We start from the raw sequence: 18499 nt of genomic DNA on the forward strand, positions 1-18499 counted from the left end.
AGAACCCGACCCGATAAGGACCTGATCCGAATAGAAACTACAATTAAAAAATCCAAACCGAACTGACCCGATAATTTTCAAAACCGACCCAAACCGACCCGCTTATTTTTTCAACCCGTTATAAACTGACCCGTTATAACCCAAAACTGATAAACCCAACCCAAACCCGAACTGTTTAACCGAATTGACACCCTAGTTATAGTGTAATACATAAAAAAACCAAGAATAGCAGGACAAATGTAAAAAGATGAAAGTACCAAAGATATGTTGAGCTGCAGTTTCCAACACACGGCAACTTGAACCACGTACAATTATCCTTCAATTGAGCCGTCTCACATTTCCTCTTCAATTTTGAATTTTAAGGTGCCACAAAAAATCTCGTAAAATATTCCTTTACAACAATTAAAAGCTGAAAAACATTGCCTAAAGTGGGTAAGCTTGCAATTAGCATCAATGAAAAGCTCCATTAATCACTTGCTCAGGTCAACGTCAACCCAATTAAAACCCTAATATTTTTTCTGAGATACCACTAATTTAGTCCTAACGTAATTGTGGAAACTATTTGGACTAAACACCTAATTAAAATTTGAATTTGAGTTTGAATTATTTAGATGAATCTGGGAACAAATTTCTGAATTCAGTTTTGAAGTTTTGTGGAAGAACAGCAGAGAAAGGAGGGAAATTGGGGAAAGTTGGTTGATTCGGTTTTTTTTTTTTTGGTTCCCACCCGGTTCACTTTGGATTAATTCGGGTTCAAGCTTAGTTCTGGGTAATTGAATTCCCTCCCCTTCCAATTATTGTTGTGTGGGGGATTGAACACGCGGTGTTTTATGTAATTGTGAGTTTGTGACATTGTTATCTACAAACTATAGTATTACCTTTGTTTTTATTTAGTTGACACATTTTGACTTTAGCAATATTCACACACCTCTCTTAGACTGTATTTTTTGCTTTATACGTAATGAAAAATATAGTCATGTGAGATCTTGTTAGATTCGTCACATTATATACTTTCAAAATATCAAATTTTCATAATTTTGGTTATCGATAATTAAAGATATTAATGATTGAATAAGTGCATTGACAAACGTGTCGACTAAAAAGAAACGGATAAAGTATTTGTTAGTGTACTATGAAGTAACTATTTATTTTTTTTAATTAAGGTAATGAAAATTCTCTTGTAAGTAGAGTGGAAATTAAGAAACTCACTTGTTTGGGGTAAGAGTTAAACCCTCTCATTGATAAATAATACTCCGTAGGTATGTTGATGCAATGGGAGAGCCGGAGGGGGACTTGGGCAATGAGGTTATACCTACTTCTACTATACAGTAATGTGCATTCGTGCAGACGACATACGATGGATATAGCTTCAGGTAAGAGTCGATGCAATGGGAGAGCCGGAGGGGGGACCTGGGCAATGAGGTTATACCTACTTCTACTACACAGTAATGTGCATTCGTGCAGATGACATACGATGGATACAGCTTCAGGTAAGAGTGTAAGACTAAATTTTTTCATTATAAATCATTGTATCTTATATTTCATTATGGGACAGAGTAGCTTATTAAATTATACTTCGTATAAATCGTTGCACCCTAGTAAAAACGCAATTTAAACTATGGCCTTACGTCATTTTCAAGCTAGATATAACAAATCACAATTATCATTCTGAAAGTCTATACGGCAGAGTATTAATTAAACTATAGTTAAAATATGATTTGATATTTTGATGTTGCATATCTATTAAAACATAAAGAACAGTTAGTGCAAAAATTATGTCATGACAGATTGACAGCCATTATCATATATACGCCACATTTGGAGAGGCTTTAATCACCAAGCCAGTTCTTTAGAGAGAAATAGTTTATTGCTCTATGGATTATACACACTTATAACAACTGATTCAATATCAAAAGTTTAAAAATCCACACATCGAAAACCCATGCAAATTTTAATATATGAAGTTATGTCACTAAAATCAGAAGCTAGTCACTTGACTTATGTTTGTACATACAGCAAAGAGTGATTGGATTAAACACTTTGAAATACTGGCTTAGGTTCATATAATAGATTATACAGAGTAAATTTGACACGACCAAATATATCGTCTGAGTTGAAGCTACATGTGGCTCGAACAAGCTGACCACATACACCACGACAACCCCAACACTAGCCTGTGATTAGCATCACTGTGTAAGCTTTCCCCAGCTTCTAGGAAGGGTTGAAAAGTTCCACCAATCATTTGCTCATCAGGCCAGTAACAAACAGGGGCCTCAATTTCATTTCACTTGTTTCGAGCTTGGTGTATTTGCCGTTGCATGCATCAATGATGCACATAGCCTGACATCTCTAAAGAGCACTTAAAGTCGATCACCATCTTCACTTCAGTACCTAGCTACAGGCTACAGCATTCCTGCACTAGTAACTCAGAAAATTACTCAATAAACTTCAGCTAATAAAAGGCAGTAGGCGATTCATGTCTGAAATTTTAAAACTATAAGCTTGCAGGATCACCTGAGTGAAGATATCATGGATTACTTTTCCTCTGATTTGAGAGTATTGAGACTATTTTACAAGAAGAAACTTATTGTAATCAGCATATGGGAAGAGCTGCAATAAACAATACTAGTAGCAGTTAATGATTAATAATTTCAAGAGACAAATCTACATGAAAAGCCAAACAACAAAATGATTAGGGAATACAATAATGATAATTCCTGCTTGAAAGAACCAGGGAAGACTGGGATGCTTACAGCAGAATGAAATTGTCAGTCATGGAACCATTGTCACAGCATTCACCAATTGTACTGTGGTAATTCATCAGACCAAAAAAGCAGCCTTGATTTGGTTATCTCAATTAGCCATTAACTGTCCAATTGCAAAGTATCTGTGGAGCCTCTATTTAATAAAAAAGTTATTGATTTATTTACAAATATGTCATGTAATAAACACACTTTATTTATCACTAAATTAAAGTTAGATATAATAATAATAATCAAATATGACTAATATGAGTAATGAATAAAATACGAGTAATACAAAGACAAAGTGTAGGAGTGTGGGACTAAGAAACTCACGGAATTCAACATCGGGAATGTGTTGGAGAAGGTGGCAATCTTGGCCATTCGGCTTCTCATATCTTTTTTTCAGATCTGGACAGCCATCTATGTAAAGCTTCTGTAAGGAGGTAAGGCCTAGTAATGATTGTGGAAGCGATGCCATTTTTGGACAATTAAAAATCTTCACCTCACGAAGCAAGGAGAGGTTGCCCATCTCTTCTGGGAATTGTGTCAACTTGCCATAATTTGCAATTTCAAGTTTCTGAAGCGTGGTTAGGCAAGCAATGCTTTGAAAGATCTCTTCTTCAAAATCATCACCCACGATAAAATAATCGCCCCAGATTTCCAGTGTGTCATGGACGGAGTGATCTCCCACTGAAATGTTTTTCATCCTTTTGCACCCTTGAATTTTGAGATCTCGAATGGAATTCGAAGATTCTATCATCAAACTTGTCAGTTCGTCGCATTGGCAAATTTTTATACTCTGTAGATTAGAGAACCTACTACTGATTGATAGAGAAGCTGGTCCATCTTCAATCTTAGAAATATCCAACTCCTTTAATGAAGTGAAAAGAGTTGTTGATGATGAAGAAGCTGGTTCCTCATCATCAATTGACGTGGAATTTATTCTTTGAGCCTCTATTGACATGAAGTTGGGGAAGAAATGTGATGTCAGTTGCATAAGACAAGGAAACAACAACTGCCTTGATGATGGTGGTGAAGCTGCTTCCTCATCATCTATTGACGTTAATTTGGATTCAAACACTTTCCAATTGATACCAAAAGCGTTTAATGACTCCAGCTTTGGTGCTAGAGGCATTGAAATCCACTTGGGGCAGTTTCTTACTTCCAATTTCAAAAGACGAGGAAACAATAACTGCCTTGGTTCACCACCGTCTTCCTTTGATGGTCTTGTCCACCCCTTCAGAGATACCAAATCCTCCAATTGCAAGATCTCCAAGGATGGGAAATAGACATTGTGGGCTCCAGAACCACATTTTCCACCATCCACCAAATTGTCGTTTTCATCTTCTACATACTCCAAGCCTTCAATTCCGTTAAGATGAGGCAACTTACTCAAGTGAGGGAGAGCTGTGCACTTACTGCACAATAGAATATCAATGGAAACAAGCTTAGAAAGCCCATCAAACCATGTACGTGGCATCTCAACTCCTTGGTAACCTAATACTTCGATAACTTTAAGATTTGGAGGCAGCTGCAAGAACGTTAACATTCTATCCATTTCACCTAAATCAGGAGTTACATCCATGGATAGAAAATTAATCTAAGAATTGTCAATTGTTGATAGTCTTTCAAATTTGCCCTTTGTGCTCCCACAACAGCATCACTTCGCCACTTGTGAAATTGAATTCTTAGATATCCAGTAAAATTCAAGGAAGGTAGTGAATCTATACCATAGTTTTCCCCAACTATAAATGAATCTAACACTTTAAGAGATATCATTTTCCCAAATCCTGCCGGCAAATCACTCAAATCACTCCCAGAGATTCCCAAGTGCCTCAAGCTTTCCAATTTACAAAAATCTCTTGGCAACCCTCTAAGATTTAGGCAACCCACAAGGTTAAGTGTTTGCAAATTCTGTAATCTTGTTATGTCGTTAGGAAGACATTCAATATCAAAATTTCTTGCAAGATTAAGGTACCTTAGATGTTTCAACTTCCCTATAGAATTTGGGACAATGGAAATATCCATATCCTCCAAGTCTAAGACACGCAAAGATTGAAGTTTCAAAATCACCATTTCAAGAGATAATGGATTAGGAATAACAAAATTATCTCTAAATACTATCAAAGACCGCATCTTCGTAGCAGCAAGCAATGGCGGAGGAGCTTCCCATGATCCATCATCTTCTGTCTGTAACATTTGAATACTCACATGCACAAGTCCATCAGCAGAAGGTAGATGATCTAAAGGCTCAACCAATTGTTTCATCTCTTCACCAGCAATAATTTGAGCCAAGTCATGCACTAAATCGTGCATTTTGCAATATTCGTCACCATTATATTCATCTTCTCGGTGATCTTGAAATAAATTCCTCCCTATCAATTCCATAAAGTATTCTTCTCCAGTTTCTGTGCTTGATGGATCAATATATCCTTGCGCCATCCACAATTTAACCAAATGAGTCATACTGTATTCATGGTCCTTTGGGAACAATGAACAATAAGCAAAGCATTGCTTTAATTCTGGTGGCAAGTAATCATAGCTTAACTTCAACACTTCCATGACGCTATCACCTCCCTTCCCCTTTGCCTTAGAGAGTTGATGAGTCTCTCTAATTCGTTGCCAGTGTTTCTCACTATTTTCAGAGTAAAGAAGACTTCCAACAACCCTAATAGCAAGGGGAACATTTCCACAACTATTTACGATCTCCTTCCCAGTCTGAACCAAATTAGGATTACTCTCATCTTTCTCTGATACAATCGCAAATTTTTTAAAAAGATTCCAAGACTCCACTTCTGTTAGAAGTCCTAGATTGTGGGGTTCTGTTGTCCCAACAGCTTTTGCAACTTTAGCAGAGCGTGTTGTTACAATAACTTGAACCACAGCCAAGCAAACTAAAAAGATCTAACCAATGATCCCGACTCTCATCCCATATGTCATCTAAGACAAGCAGATACTTCTTTATCTTTAATTGTTTCTAGTATGCTCGACTTAATTTGATCCACTGAGAGTTGACTACTATCCTTACAATTACTCAAGGACCGGTAAACTTTTTCCAATTCTTGGTTCTGGTTATTTACCTCAGGTACACAGACCCATGCAGTAAGATAAAAATGTTTACGAACCCCCTCATCATTATAAACAAGCTGAGCAAGTCGTTTTCCCAAGACCCCCAAGCCCCACAATTGGAATCACGGTAATCCTTTTCCCATCATCATTATTAGGATCAAAAAGCATCCCAATAATAATGTTTTTATCAGTTTCCCTACCAATGACATCTTCAGTTTTCACAAAAGAGGCTGTATCCCTATTCCTAAGGATTCGGTCCCCTATGCATAGTGGTTCATCTCTATGTTCAGGATAGGGATTCAATCCTAAGCCAGCAATGTCTGAACTAATTTCATCTAGTTGTTGTCGAATAGACTTGATTTCACGAGATATTTTCCAGTTAAAATAAAGAGTGCCAGACCTCGAGAAAGTAAGACAAACCTGCTTGCGCTTGTTAACCTCCATCAGCTGTTTCTGGCGGTCAACAGTGAGGACTTCATCAAACAAGTCATCAGCTTGGTAAAGCACCATCCTCAGCCTCCGAAGCCACTCTTTGATGGCATCGTTTCCATCCTCTTCCTGGTGCCTCTCAGCATCTCGAAGTCGAGCTTGGATCATCTTAATGGTTTTCTCAAGCTTCTTCAGATCATCTCGTGCACCCCACCAGGAAACAGCCTCTTTAAAGGCTGGTTCAGCCAAGTAACTCAAGGCTTTTCCAGCTAAGTCATAAAGAACTCCCTCTGCCATTCTCTCTCTCTCTCTTTTTATTTTTTTTTATTTTCTCTACCTTATGTGAATTGTAATTCTTGTAAATGATAATGAATGAATTCTGAACATAGCTTTCACCTATATATATAAGCTCTATGTAAAAGTTGTGAATCACACTATTAAGTATTAACCAATAACGAAGGGTAATCTCTTTTTTACACTTGGAATAAACAATTAGAGTAACGAACAATCATTTATGTTGATTTATGCGCAAGGAAAAATATTACTTCACAGGTATTACTAAAGGAACGAATGTTTAGATATGGGAATAACATTTCTCTAAAGGTATTATCTAAAGAGTACTCTGTATTTTGATTCTATGTTGAGTCATTCGATATCCTCCGATAAATTTTTTCATCGTAATTTACATGTCTTTTGAAAATGTCTATTGAATCTTTTTTATTTTATTTTTTTTTTTGAAACAACATATTTTTAAAATTATGATAATAAGACATTTTGAATCATTTCTTTTAGGGATGTCTTTTTATTACAACAATACGTCTCGTTCTTTATCACTTGTAAAAATAAAAATACTTCGTAAATAGAAATAATCACATTCGGCATTCACATGTAAATTATTTTTCATACTTTACCAATCAAGCAACAAATTGGGACGGGTGAAGTAATACAAAAGGAGAGAATATAAAGTATAGAATATCTTCTCCGGAATAAATCGCAAATACGCGTACCTTGATTCAGTAATGCTGTAAATTTTCAGTCGACATTTCCTCAAACACCTTGCGTGCATTCCTTTGAATACTTTGATGTTGGGGATTGAATATTGTTTTTTGCTGCCCTTCATTTCTCCTTTTGTGCATCTTGCAACACAATTCTATAATGTAGCAAAATGATGGTAGTAACGAATCATAAAAGGTTAAAAGTTATGGATGGCTTGGAGAATAAAGTAAGGGGAAACAAGTAACATCCAACTATGAAAATCTAACTTGTATTTACTCTATACTTCTGTAATACAATTAAGGGGCGTTTGGTTCACGAAATATAGGTATGAGGTATGGGTTTAGAATGACTAAAACCCATACCATATGTTTGGTTGTCAAAAATATGAATTTCAAACCCATATCTCAAACCCATGAGGTATAGGGGTTTAGAAACCTTGGGGGGAGGTGGGTTTGGCTCATTCCATTCCCTTAGGTATCAAATAAAAGGAGAAAAAAGTGAGATATTCCATTCCAGAATTAAACCAAACACATGGTATTAAGTATCAAGTTCCAACCCCATACCACCTTAACCTTATTCCTAATTCCAACCCCATACCACTCTCTGAACCAAACGCCCCCTAAGATATATAAAATATTATGTTACTGAGTATAATAAAATAAAATCGATTGCTAACTTCATATAGTGACTCCAAATAGGCAAGATATTGTCCGGCTCCAAAAACTAGAGCGCGTACATTTGTAATAAATGGTTTATATATAAGAAAATTTAATACAATATATAAATTCCTTAAAATAAAGATGCATTTTGTTGATATGAATAGTACTCCTATCAAATCCTTTTTTAAAGTAAAACTATATGCAGATCTAAAGTAGTCAATGTATAGTCTTAAAAAATGAAGTACCTTTTATAAACTTTTTCTTATTAATAATTAACATTTGAATCATGGATTAGTAAACATGCTCAAAGTGAAATGTATCGCCTAAGATAATTAGATAAACAAAGAGTGTATTCTTTTACTTAACATTCAAGGGTTTGAACTATTTCACTCAATGTTTCTTAGGTTAGAACTATATACATTTTCACTCAATGCCTATTGGGTTTAAATTGTACGAACACAGTATGTTTTTATCCTCTGTGTTTTTGGGTTAGAACGGCACATTCTTTCAGATAGTGAGGTGTGCGTATTATTGTTGATGACCATTTTAAATACTTCGTAAGTGTTTAATAAACATTGTGCAGTCGGGTGCATAAACTAAACATTATCTAAAAGTTACCCTTTTATAAAAAATATACTACGCACCTTCACATAATCACACCTTTACTGTCTGTAGGTAGACTCAAAGATGCAAGATTTTGACGAAACAAAAGCAAGTCAAAACTCATTCTTACCCATTAAAATAACTTATACAGAAGCACAGATAATACAACAGTCAAAATAGTTTTACATTGTCAAGAAGGAACGCCATTAGAACTTTGGGAAAGTACAATGGCCCTCAGTTTATTATAAGCATCATAACAGGCGTGAGCATATTCTGACAAAGCTCTAAACAGCTCGGGCAACCGTGTTTTAAGGGTTCCAAGTGACTTCTCTCTAACTTGAACACAATGCCTCTGATGTTTTTCCTGCTCTTCCTCTAATCTCTTTCTTAAGGTCTCTACCAAAAACTGTCTCTCTGATACCGGATCTTTGCCAGGCCCGTCTTCACCTCTCTCAGGGTCCATTGCTTCAGGACCCTTTCGCTGCATGTGTTTATGATACCAATCCTCAAAAGCCTGATTCTTTCTTAAGAACTCCTTCCTCGTCTCTTCACATTTTTCCTTCAGCCTCATCTCCTCCTCTTGGTGCAATATGATGGTCTTGATCACAGCACTAAAAGATGAGATGGCGGTTCTGGTGACCTCATCGGGGAGCTTCTCTAGTGAATCGTGCCATGCATGGAGGAGGGTTTGAATTGGGGGGTGGTGGGCTCGGGGTGGGGAAGAAACCTTTTCCTTGAGGTTGCTTTCAATGGGGATGAGGTTTAGCTTCAACCAACTGTTGAGTGATCGAACATAGTGTTTCTGCTGTTCTACTAGAGTCTCAAATCGTTCTAGCCATTGTTGAATGACATTGGAGAGTTGGATGGTGCACTGATAGTGGGGCTTGCTAGTTTCCCGGGGAGCAAGCAAGACATCGAGAGATTTTAGTTCTGTAGAAACCTGCAGCTGGCTATCATGGTGTACAGAGATATCCTCCCACATCTGAGCCATTCTGCATTGATCATCACCAGAAGTCCGGCAAATTAGCTAATTATAACTGTCATTTGAAAAATAGATACCATAAACTATATCTTGGGAATAAGGTTTTAATCATTTGTTTGTTCATCTTGCCCACGTGTTAGAGAAAAATGAATTGAAACGATTACAAGGTAATGTAACATAATGGACTGGAGGTGAAGCAGCAAACTCTAGTATATAACGCAAAATTCAAGTGGGAAAATAATTAAGAGATTTTTTCAAGATACTCTGAAGTCTGAAAGTGCAAGACATCTATGATCAACTTGAGGTGGACTCTTAAAATCATCAAAATTGACAAGGGTGAAAAATTTGGTTTCCACTTCTAACGACATAATCAACTATACCTTTAAAGGGTTACTAGGGTAGTAACATATCAAATGTTTAATAATTGGCATTTGGCAGCCCAACAAAATCTAGAAATTCAAAACACCACATGGCAAATCTTGGCCATTTCAAACCTTATATGTACTGGTTCTCTTCTTTTAATGGTGTGCTCTCTCCTATCACTCATACGAACGAGCAAGGTTAATAGTTTTCTAAAAGGAATCTGAGGTTGATTGCTGTATTGAGAGAACTAGTCGATGTAAGATCTCTACAGGCTAAAATCCAATCAAACATCTCAATGTTGTCATTAATCTCAACAGGAAAGAAGCAGATTCATTGACCAAGCAACATAGGTGGCAACCTCAGATAGTGTATGAAAGATCCATGGTAAAAAGAATGCTAGGAAAAAAATATATACCTGTCAACTAACTCAACAAGTTTTGGGTACAACTGCTGATCTCGCAAATCATTTACTTCTGATACAGTTGAGTCCATGGACTGCATGTCAACAATGTATCGAGTGTGCAAATGACTAACGGCTGCTTTTGTTTTCTCCAATGAATCTGCAGTAGCACCACGTTTTTTCTGTCTATTAAGAACTGAAACCTTCCTCTGATACTCCAGCTTCATCAGCTCACCAGCCTAACAGGCAAAAGCAAGCAAAAACCATCATGATCTCAGAAGTATCACGATATCATACTGATAAAATTATACTGTACTCCTGTGGCTTAAGAGTGAAACACAAAAATGTTACACTAAACACAGGTGCATCAGATTAAACCTTTGTTAACTTATACTTTTGTTAATAATATTAAACTTCAAAATAGCACATTTTTTTTCCATACCAGAAGGGAGCTCATAATTATAGTAGTTAATCCCACAGATAGTAACAAGTTTCAACTTCAAAATTTCCAAAGGTACAAGGCTACAAAGCAGCAAGTTGCATCAAAGGCTTAACACCATGATTCTGTAACTAATTTGTTTGAAAGTCTCTTTTATTTCACACATTATACCAATATGCCAAATACAGCATGAGATTTAATCAGAGTTTTCACATGGATATTAGCAACTGGCTTTCATGCCAAGATTCTGTGTGGACCCCACTTTGATTAGAATTGGTTGGGTTCACTTTTATGTAATATTCACCACCACACATGTAGATATGACTCATATGAGATATCATTCATATCAATTATCTTGACATTAGAAATGTACCTTAACTTCTTCATATAGCTTTTTCTCCCATGCCAGCAGTTTATCCAAGACAGTGGCAAGTGACTCACTGTCATCGGGGTCAGTTTTTCCCCCATCAGGAACGCCCTTTGATGACCACGTAATGACGCGCATAACTCTGGCGGCATGATCAACAGGAACTGGAAATAGATTTTTAAAGAAAAAAAAATTATTAGCTTATACATAGTACATTCATGATTCATCAATAACCAAGAACTAGATCAATTCAATATAGGAGACTACATACAACTACAATGCAAAACAGCTCAAAAAAAAACACAGTTTATGTTGTTGGCTTTCAGCTTCTGGGGATAGTTGATGTCTATTTCCCATTAGTAGCAGCAACTAGATTTGAGCATAGTTAATATATATTGACATGCAAGCAAACTCAAACATTATTAAATATAGGGATTTAGCAGCGACTAAGTAATAAAGTTGGTCATTTTCGGATTTTCCAACTCCTATTAGCATTACCAGTTACCACAGAAAAACAACAGAGAGAACTAAAAGGGCCAATCATCAAAGCAATCTCGGTGTGGCTGACAAATGACCTAAACAAGGATTCTCCAAGGGTACAACAATTTTTCGGAGACAATGTAAATGAAAGATTAGGAATTGATAATGATGTCAATCCTCGTGACCAGTACCACATCCTCATTTACCACTTAAATGTAGCTCACATATGCTAGCTGAGATACAAGAAATGCATTGAGAAATAGATGAGGTATCAGCAAGAATATTCCGAATATGTATATAGAAGGAAGACCTTGACTAACATGAATTTCATCATAAACTGGATGTTTTTTACCAGAATAACAACACACCCTCACCAAACATGTACTCTTATCAACCTATTTGGTAGCCCAACTCACCAGAAGCTCAAGTCCAGGCTTTCTGTTAAGTTAAAGATATGTGAAGTTCACGAATTAATGATGCTCCTTCACACAACTTTGATGGGAAACAAAACACATTTGAGAAATACCTTCAACTTATAATAGAATATGAACTTCTTTAACTAGAAATGAGCATTGTCTAAGTTATATTTGGAAGACTCGAAACACAAGTATAATAACTCAAAAAAAGCCATCTCCAATGAAAATGCAGCAGGCTGCAGGTTAGATTTAATTTTTATCTGAGATTATTATAATTGCTAGAAACAAGTATACAAACAGATATAAACAAAGGGCACAACAAAAACAATCAAACGAAAGTGAAGACAAGAAATAATTATATTGCCACTAGATACTACAATCTCCCAAAGAAATATCAAACACTAATCACAACAAGCCAAGTTAATTGATCAAAAAAAAAAGCCGCAAAACATAATCAAACATCCAACATTATCAAGTATTATTGTTTGACATAAACTAATTAATTAAAATTCCATAAAATGGGACCACAGTCAACCACAATATATAATTCTCTCAACAAACCACAAGAACAAAAGGAACCAAACAAAATTAAAGACAAAGAACAAAGAATTAAACCTTTATTATCAGCAAAACTAGATTGATATTGAAACTTATGAGCTTCCAATAACTTAGTAACATTCTGTGCACACTCTGAAGCCTTAAGAAAATAATCATCAATTAATTCCAAAACCTTCATCAAATTAACCTTATTACCACCAATATTACCACTAGCATCAACATTCTCCACCTTACTACTCCCCATCAAAGCCTCCGACGGCGCGGAGTTAGAATGCATAAAATGCCTAACCCCGGCCTCGGAAGGCGGTGGGGGCGGCGTCTCCATCCCTAATTCAACCACCACCTCCGCCTTCTCGGCGGGTTTAAACCGATTTCTCACATTCTCTTCCTCCTCCTCTTCTCCTTCCTCTTCATCTTCTTCACCTTCTTCATCAATCTCATCTAATCCAGCACCACCCATCATATTATTATCATCTGACAAAAAAAAATAATCCCAAGCCATCCCTTTAATAGCACTCTCCTCCTCCCCCCTCCCAACCTTCTCATCCTCCCCACCACCACCACCGCCACCGCCACCGCCGCCTTCCACCTCCTCCAACGATCCCATACTCGAAACGCCGCGTTTCGAAGCCGAAAACTCCGGCATTGTAACGGACCGTTGGAGGGGGGAAGGGGTGAAAACGGGTAATGGAGGGGGAGGAGGAGGGAGCGGCTCTTGTGGCGGTGGCGGTGGTGGTGGTGGGGGCTCGGCAGCTGACACCGGCGGTGGTGGGGGTTCTGTGTCAGATGCCGTCTCGCCGTGCCCGTAATCGCTTAGCGCTGAACCGGCGTTTCGAAGGGCGATTGCGTAAGCAGAGTGTCCTACAACAAAGGCGCTTCGAGCTAAAACGGCTTCTTTCATCAAGATTTTGCGGTCTTTGCAACGGGATACTGCTTCTTCATTGTCTATTCTTGACTGAGCACACCCCATTTCTTGGTTTACAGTGAAAATGGGGTTTAAAATCTGAGCTTTACTATAAAAATGGGAGTTTTTTAGTATACCCAGATGAAGAAATTGACGGTTTGAGTTAAAACAGGTTGAGAAATTTAAGTGAAAATGGGTATTTATAGGTAAAAAAACAGAGCTTTTGAGTAAAAATCAGAGCTTTTGAGTAAACCCAGATGAAGAAATTAACGATTTAAGTAACAAAAAAATGAGAAATTTAAGCGAAAACCCAAGTGGGAAAACTGAAATTGAAGGTTTTTGGGTACAAAAGAAAGTAACTTTAGAATTTTAAAGCTTAAAATAGAGTTTTAATGGAGGTGTCTGGTTTAGAGGAGAGAGAAAGAGGGAGGAGAGAGAAAGAAACTGACAAAAACAGTGAAAAAATGGTGGTGATGGGAAGGAGAAAGCGGTGCAGAAGGTTATGGAAAAGCAAATCTTAATTCTTGTGTTCTTGAGTTTTAAAATTAGTAACGTACACATTTTTTGAGGCAAGAAACGGCGTCGTATTGAGGGGTTTAATAAAAGTATTTTTGTTGTTTTAGGGAGTTATGTCATAAAAATGGTGTGTTAATTGCTCAAATTAGGCAAATAAAAATGGTAAATAGTGAAATTTGTTGTTTTACCAAATAAAATTGTAACTTTTTCTTTTGACTAAAAACAAAATGGTACTAGGGATATAAAGGAAGTGGGGTGCTTATTTTCAACCAAATGGGGTGTGTAATGAATGGTGTGGTACACCCCCAACACCATTGTCACTTTGTTGAAGTATAACATAGATATATTTGGTACTTATGATTTTTGTCCTAAAAAAAATTAAAAAAAATTAAAAAAAAAATAAAAAAAAAAAAGTGAAAAGGAAAATAATAGGAGCTCATAGTTTTAAACTTTATTAGGAAGTATGAACAATAAATTGAAATTGATAGGGGTGAAAGTTCGGTTTTCGGTTTGGTTTTTAGCCGAACCACCATAATTCGGTTTCTTGATTTTGCAAACCACACCGCACCACTTTAGCTTTGAAACCGAACCAAACCAAACCACCTAAATTTCGGTTTTCTTAAAAAAAAACCGAACTGCACCGAATTTTCATATCAAACATCATAAACATCAAATTTTGCAAAAAAATCCAAACCAAAACACACCAATTAAAACCAAACCAAACCCATTTATACAAACATAATAAAACAAGTTTTAACCCAGATCCGCAAACATTCCTAGACATAATTACTATAATATCGAATTGCTATAATTTCGAAAAATTTAAGATAAAACCCTAATTTCATTGAACTAAAAATTGGAACAAAAATCATCGAAATATCAGAAAAAATTGGACAAAAATTAGTAGAAAAAAAAAAACACAAACCAAATTAAAAGAAAGAAAAAGAGGACAAACCTCACATTCCACAGAAAAAACGTCGAATTTGGGTTTTTAATGGTCAAATTCGACCATGAAAACTCTAGATCTAGAGTTTTCATAGTCGAATTTGACATGAAAAACCTTTAGTTGATGGTGTTCGAAATCAAAACCTTTAATATAGTTGATGGTGTTCGTTAATGGTGAAGCGAATTCGGAATTTATTAATCAAAAGCTCGATGTTTTCGTTAATGGTGGCGAGGAGAGACAAGAAAAACGAAAAGAAAAGAGGAGAATGAGACAATGAAAGCGAAGAAGAGGAGAGAGAATGGGCAATTGGGCGAAATCCGGGAAAGAGGAGAAGAGGAAAGGAGAGAGAAAGGGTGGAAAGAGAGAGAGGGAGGCTGAGAGTGATTAGGGTTTTCTTATTTTTCATTATATACCTAGGGTATTTAGTTTTGGGCCAGGGGTTTTGTAGGATTGGGCTTATAATTCGGTTTTGTTCGGTTTTACAATTTCCCGAACCGAAAACCGAATTTTTTTTATTTTTGACACCGAAACCGAACCACCCTCCCAAAAAACTGAACCACATTCCTTATTTGGTTCGGTTTTTCGGTTCAGTTCGGTTTTACACCGATTCACTTTCACCCCTAGAAATTGATATGTGACATGATAGAATATTGTCTTTATTAGAGGTGATCAAAGTTAGCACAAGCCTATTATGGACGAGTTTTGAGCATAATTTTTCGGCCTCAAATTGGGTCGGGCCCGGCTTAAGCCCGATTTTATTTTTTTTTGGCAGGTTTGGAAATACGTTTTTTATGCATTTTTAATTGATTTTTTTGGTCATATCCGAAAAGCTCGCACGGCTTGACCATTGGATTTAGCTTTGGGCATAAAAATCCAGCCCGACCCATGAAATGGGCTAATTTTTGGCTTTGGCCCGACCCGCCCATTGATCACCTCTAATCTTTATACAATTAGTATTATGTGCACCATGGTGCACCTAGAAATAGGTGCACCTTGCCCACACCCAACACAAGAAGCCCAAACGAAAGAAGCCCACGAAGTGTTTTTTCTTTTTAATTTTTTTTATTTTTTTAATAATAGTTCATCCTCTCTCCAACCGTCAAAAATATTTAAGTTCAAAAAAAAAATGTCATATCTATTTTTATTTCATTTTAAAAATTTTCTCTCTCCTCTCATAAATTAAAAACCTTCCTCAATGAATTCTTTTGTATTTTCTCTCTCCTCTCACCATTTTTCCCTCTCTAAAAACTTCAATGTACCATGACAAAAGACAAAAAATACATGAAAACACCTTCAAAAAAATAAACAATACTTAATTTTTTTTTATTTTCCTATATTTATGTTAAATAAATTTGCTAATATAATTCAACAAATTATAAAATTGAAACTATATTCTACTATATAATTATCTTTTTGACTTTTTTAAATTTTTTTTTTTTTTTTGGTTGAAAATCAAAATTATTTGCTCCTACGGAAGAGGATAAAGATGTGTAAGTAATTTATTGTTTAAGTTCGCAATCTGTTTTTAAATTGTACAATAAGTCAAATGTTCAACATCTGAACACCAAAAAAAGAAGGAAATTCGATGATGTATCTAAGAAAAAATCAATTGTTAAAAACTTCTGAACCCCAATTACAAACCACTGAACACCCTACAAAGCCTCTTAACCCCTACAAAACTTTTGAACTCCAACCACAAACCACTGAACACCCTTCATAAACTTCTGAACCCCTACAAAAACCTCTGAACCCAAACCATGCATAAACTACTGAACACCCTACGAAAACCTCTCAACCCCCTCAAAAACTTCTAAACCACAACCACAAACTACTGAACACCCTACAAAAATCTCTGAAGCACCCTACAAAAACTTTTGAACCCCAACCATAAAACACTGAACACCCTTCAAAAACCTCTGAACCCCCTACAAAAACTTCTAAACCCTAATCACAAACCACTGAACACCCTTCAAAAACCTCTGAACCCCCAAAAACTTCTGAACCCCAACCATAAACCACTGAACGTCATACAAAAATCTCTGAACTCCTTACAAAACTTCTGAACACCAACCACAAACCACTGAACACCCTTAAAAAACTTCTGATCTGAACCCTTACAAAACCTTTGAACTCCAATCATAAACCACTGAACACCCTTCAAAAACCTCTGAACCTCCTACAAAAACTTCTTAACCACAATCACAAACCACTGAACACCCTTCAAAAACCTCTGAAAACCCAAAAACTTCTGAACCACAACCACAAACCACTAAACACCGTACAAAAATATCTGAACCTCCTACAAAACTTCTGAACCTCCTACAAAACTTCTGAACACCAACCACTGAACACCCTTTAAAAACTTCCGAACCCTTACAAAAACCTTTGAACCACTGAACACCCTACAAAAACCTAAACTTATGAACCCCAAGCACAAACCACTGAACACCCTAGATGAACCTCTGAACCCCCTACAAAAACTTCTGAACCCCAACCACAAACCACTGAACACCCTTCAAAAACTTCTACACTTGAAGACACTGCTCAGAATGTCAAATGTTTAGATTTATAAATTATAAAGTATAGAATGCCAAATTTTTTAATAAAATTAAATATATATAGAGTTAAAACAAAAATAAGTTCATAAGTAATTTATCGCATGTTCAAAATTATAATAAAGATGTTCGAAATTTCAAAAATACATGTTATGTGTTTACAGAAAACGTATCATACGTTCACATTTTTAACTTAAAATGTTCAAAATACTAAAATATAATCAAATACAAAATGCACAATTATCACTAAAAAATCAAAAGAATATAAAAGCTACATATTTCGAAACTCAAACCTAGCCATGGTGGTTTAGAAAATGAAATCTCATGAAAAATAATCTCACCAACGTCTTAATCACCTTCTATTTGACGACGACGCCATTTTTAGCTTCACTTCATTGTAAAACTCCATTAACAAAGCTTCAAATCGAAGGTTGAAGAAAACAAAATTTGAATTTAATCTATTATAATGAAGAAATTCACTCTATGGTGATAAACAATATGAAAGAATTCAATTAAAAGGATGATGAACGAATTCAAGAAAAAGAAAAATAAAATAGAGAGAAAATAGAGGAGAGAGAAAATAAAAGAGAGGAAAAAAAAATCAGAAATTAGGAAAGTATGTAGAGGAGGAAAGAGAATAGAGAAAATATTTTAATTGGTGGTTCACATAGAACTATATGCACCATGGTGCATCTTATAATTTGCCATCTTTATACAAAAAGAGATAAACCCACATTACTCAATTTGAGTAACAAATTGTGTAACTCAAATGACAATTCTGTAAATACTGTTTCTTCTTTCCCTTCTTCCTCCTCCTTCCTTTCTCAATTATAATGACAAATTTTCAAGATATCATACAACAAGCGAACACCACAACAAACACAAAGCCAACCCCACCATTTTCGACGTCCATTTCCTACGGCTTTGCCGTCGAATTCAATGAAAACTCTAGGTAAGAATGGTGATAGAAAAGAGCATAGGTAACCCAAAAGGGTAGGTGTTTAAAGTCTTCCTACGGATCTAACCACAAAGTTTTTGCCACCACCACCATCATCACAGTCTTCTTCTTCCCA

At 36.1% G+C, this 18499-nt stretch overlaps 3 protein-coding genes across 4 annotated transcripts; all 3 read right to left on the reverse strand.

Moving 5' to 3' along the window:
* Positions 1–1951: 1951 nt before the first annotated feature.
* LOC145592935 (uncharacterized) lies at positions 1952–4885 on the reverse strand. 2 transcript variants are annotated; one of them, XM_081649454.1, is made up of 4 exons: positions 3078–4885; positions 2754–2898; positions 2515–2610; positions 1952–2418 (listed from the first exon to the last, which is right to left on the reverse strand). In XM_081649454.1, exons 1-2 carry the CDS (start codon positions 4327–4329, stop codon positions 2858–2860), a joined length of 1293 nt encoding a protein of 430 aa, XP_081505580.1. In that variant the 5' UTR covers positions 4330–4885; the 3' UTR covers positions 1952–2418; positions 2515–2610; positions 2754–2857. The 2 variants fall into 2 exon arrangements, with proteins under 2 accessions (XP_081505580.1, XP_081505579.1); XM_081649453.1 differs by having other exon boundaries at positions 1952–2413; positions 2754–4885.
* On the reverse strand, positions 4340–6539 carry LOC145591694 (putative disease resistance protein RGA1). The gene is made up of 3 exons (XM_081648199.1): positions 5888–6539; positions 4475–5617; positions 4340–4344 (listed from the first exon to the last, which is right to left on the reverse strand). Exons 1-3 carry the CDS (start codon positions 6537–6539, stop codon positions 4340–4342), a joined length of 1800 nt encoding a protein of 599 aa, XP_081504325.1.
* Positions 6540–8607: 2068 nt separating this feature from the next.
* Positions 8608–14658, reverse strand: LOC145592936 (nitrate regulatory gene2 protein-like). The gene is made up of 4 exons (XM_081649455.1): positions 12563–14658; positions 11058–11215; positions 10261–10484; positions 8608–9492 (listed from the first exon to the last, which is right to left on the reverse strand). Exons 1-4 carry the CDS (start codon positions 13473–13475, stop codon positions 8691–8693), a joined length of 2097 nt encoding a protein of 698 aa, XP_081505581.1. The 5' UTR covers positions 13476–14658; the 3' UTR covers positions 8608–8690.
* Between the last annotated feature and the right edge of the window lie 3841 nt (positions 14659–18499).

Source organism: Chenopodium album, chromosome 18, assembly GCF_948465745.1.
Source record: "Chenopodium album chromosome 18, dcCheAlbu1.1, whole genome shotgun sequence".
Taxonomy (NCBI): Eukaryota; Viridiplantae; Streptophyta; class Magnoliopsida; order Caryophyllales; family Amaranthaceae; genus Chenopodium; species Chenopodium album.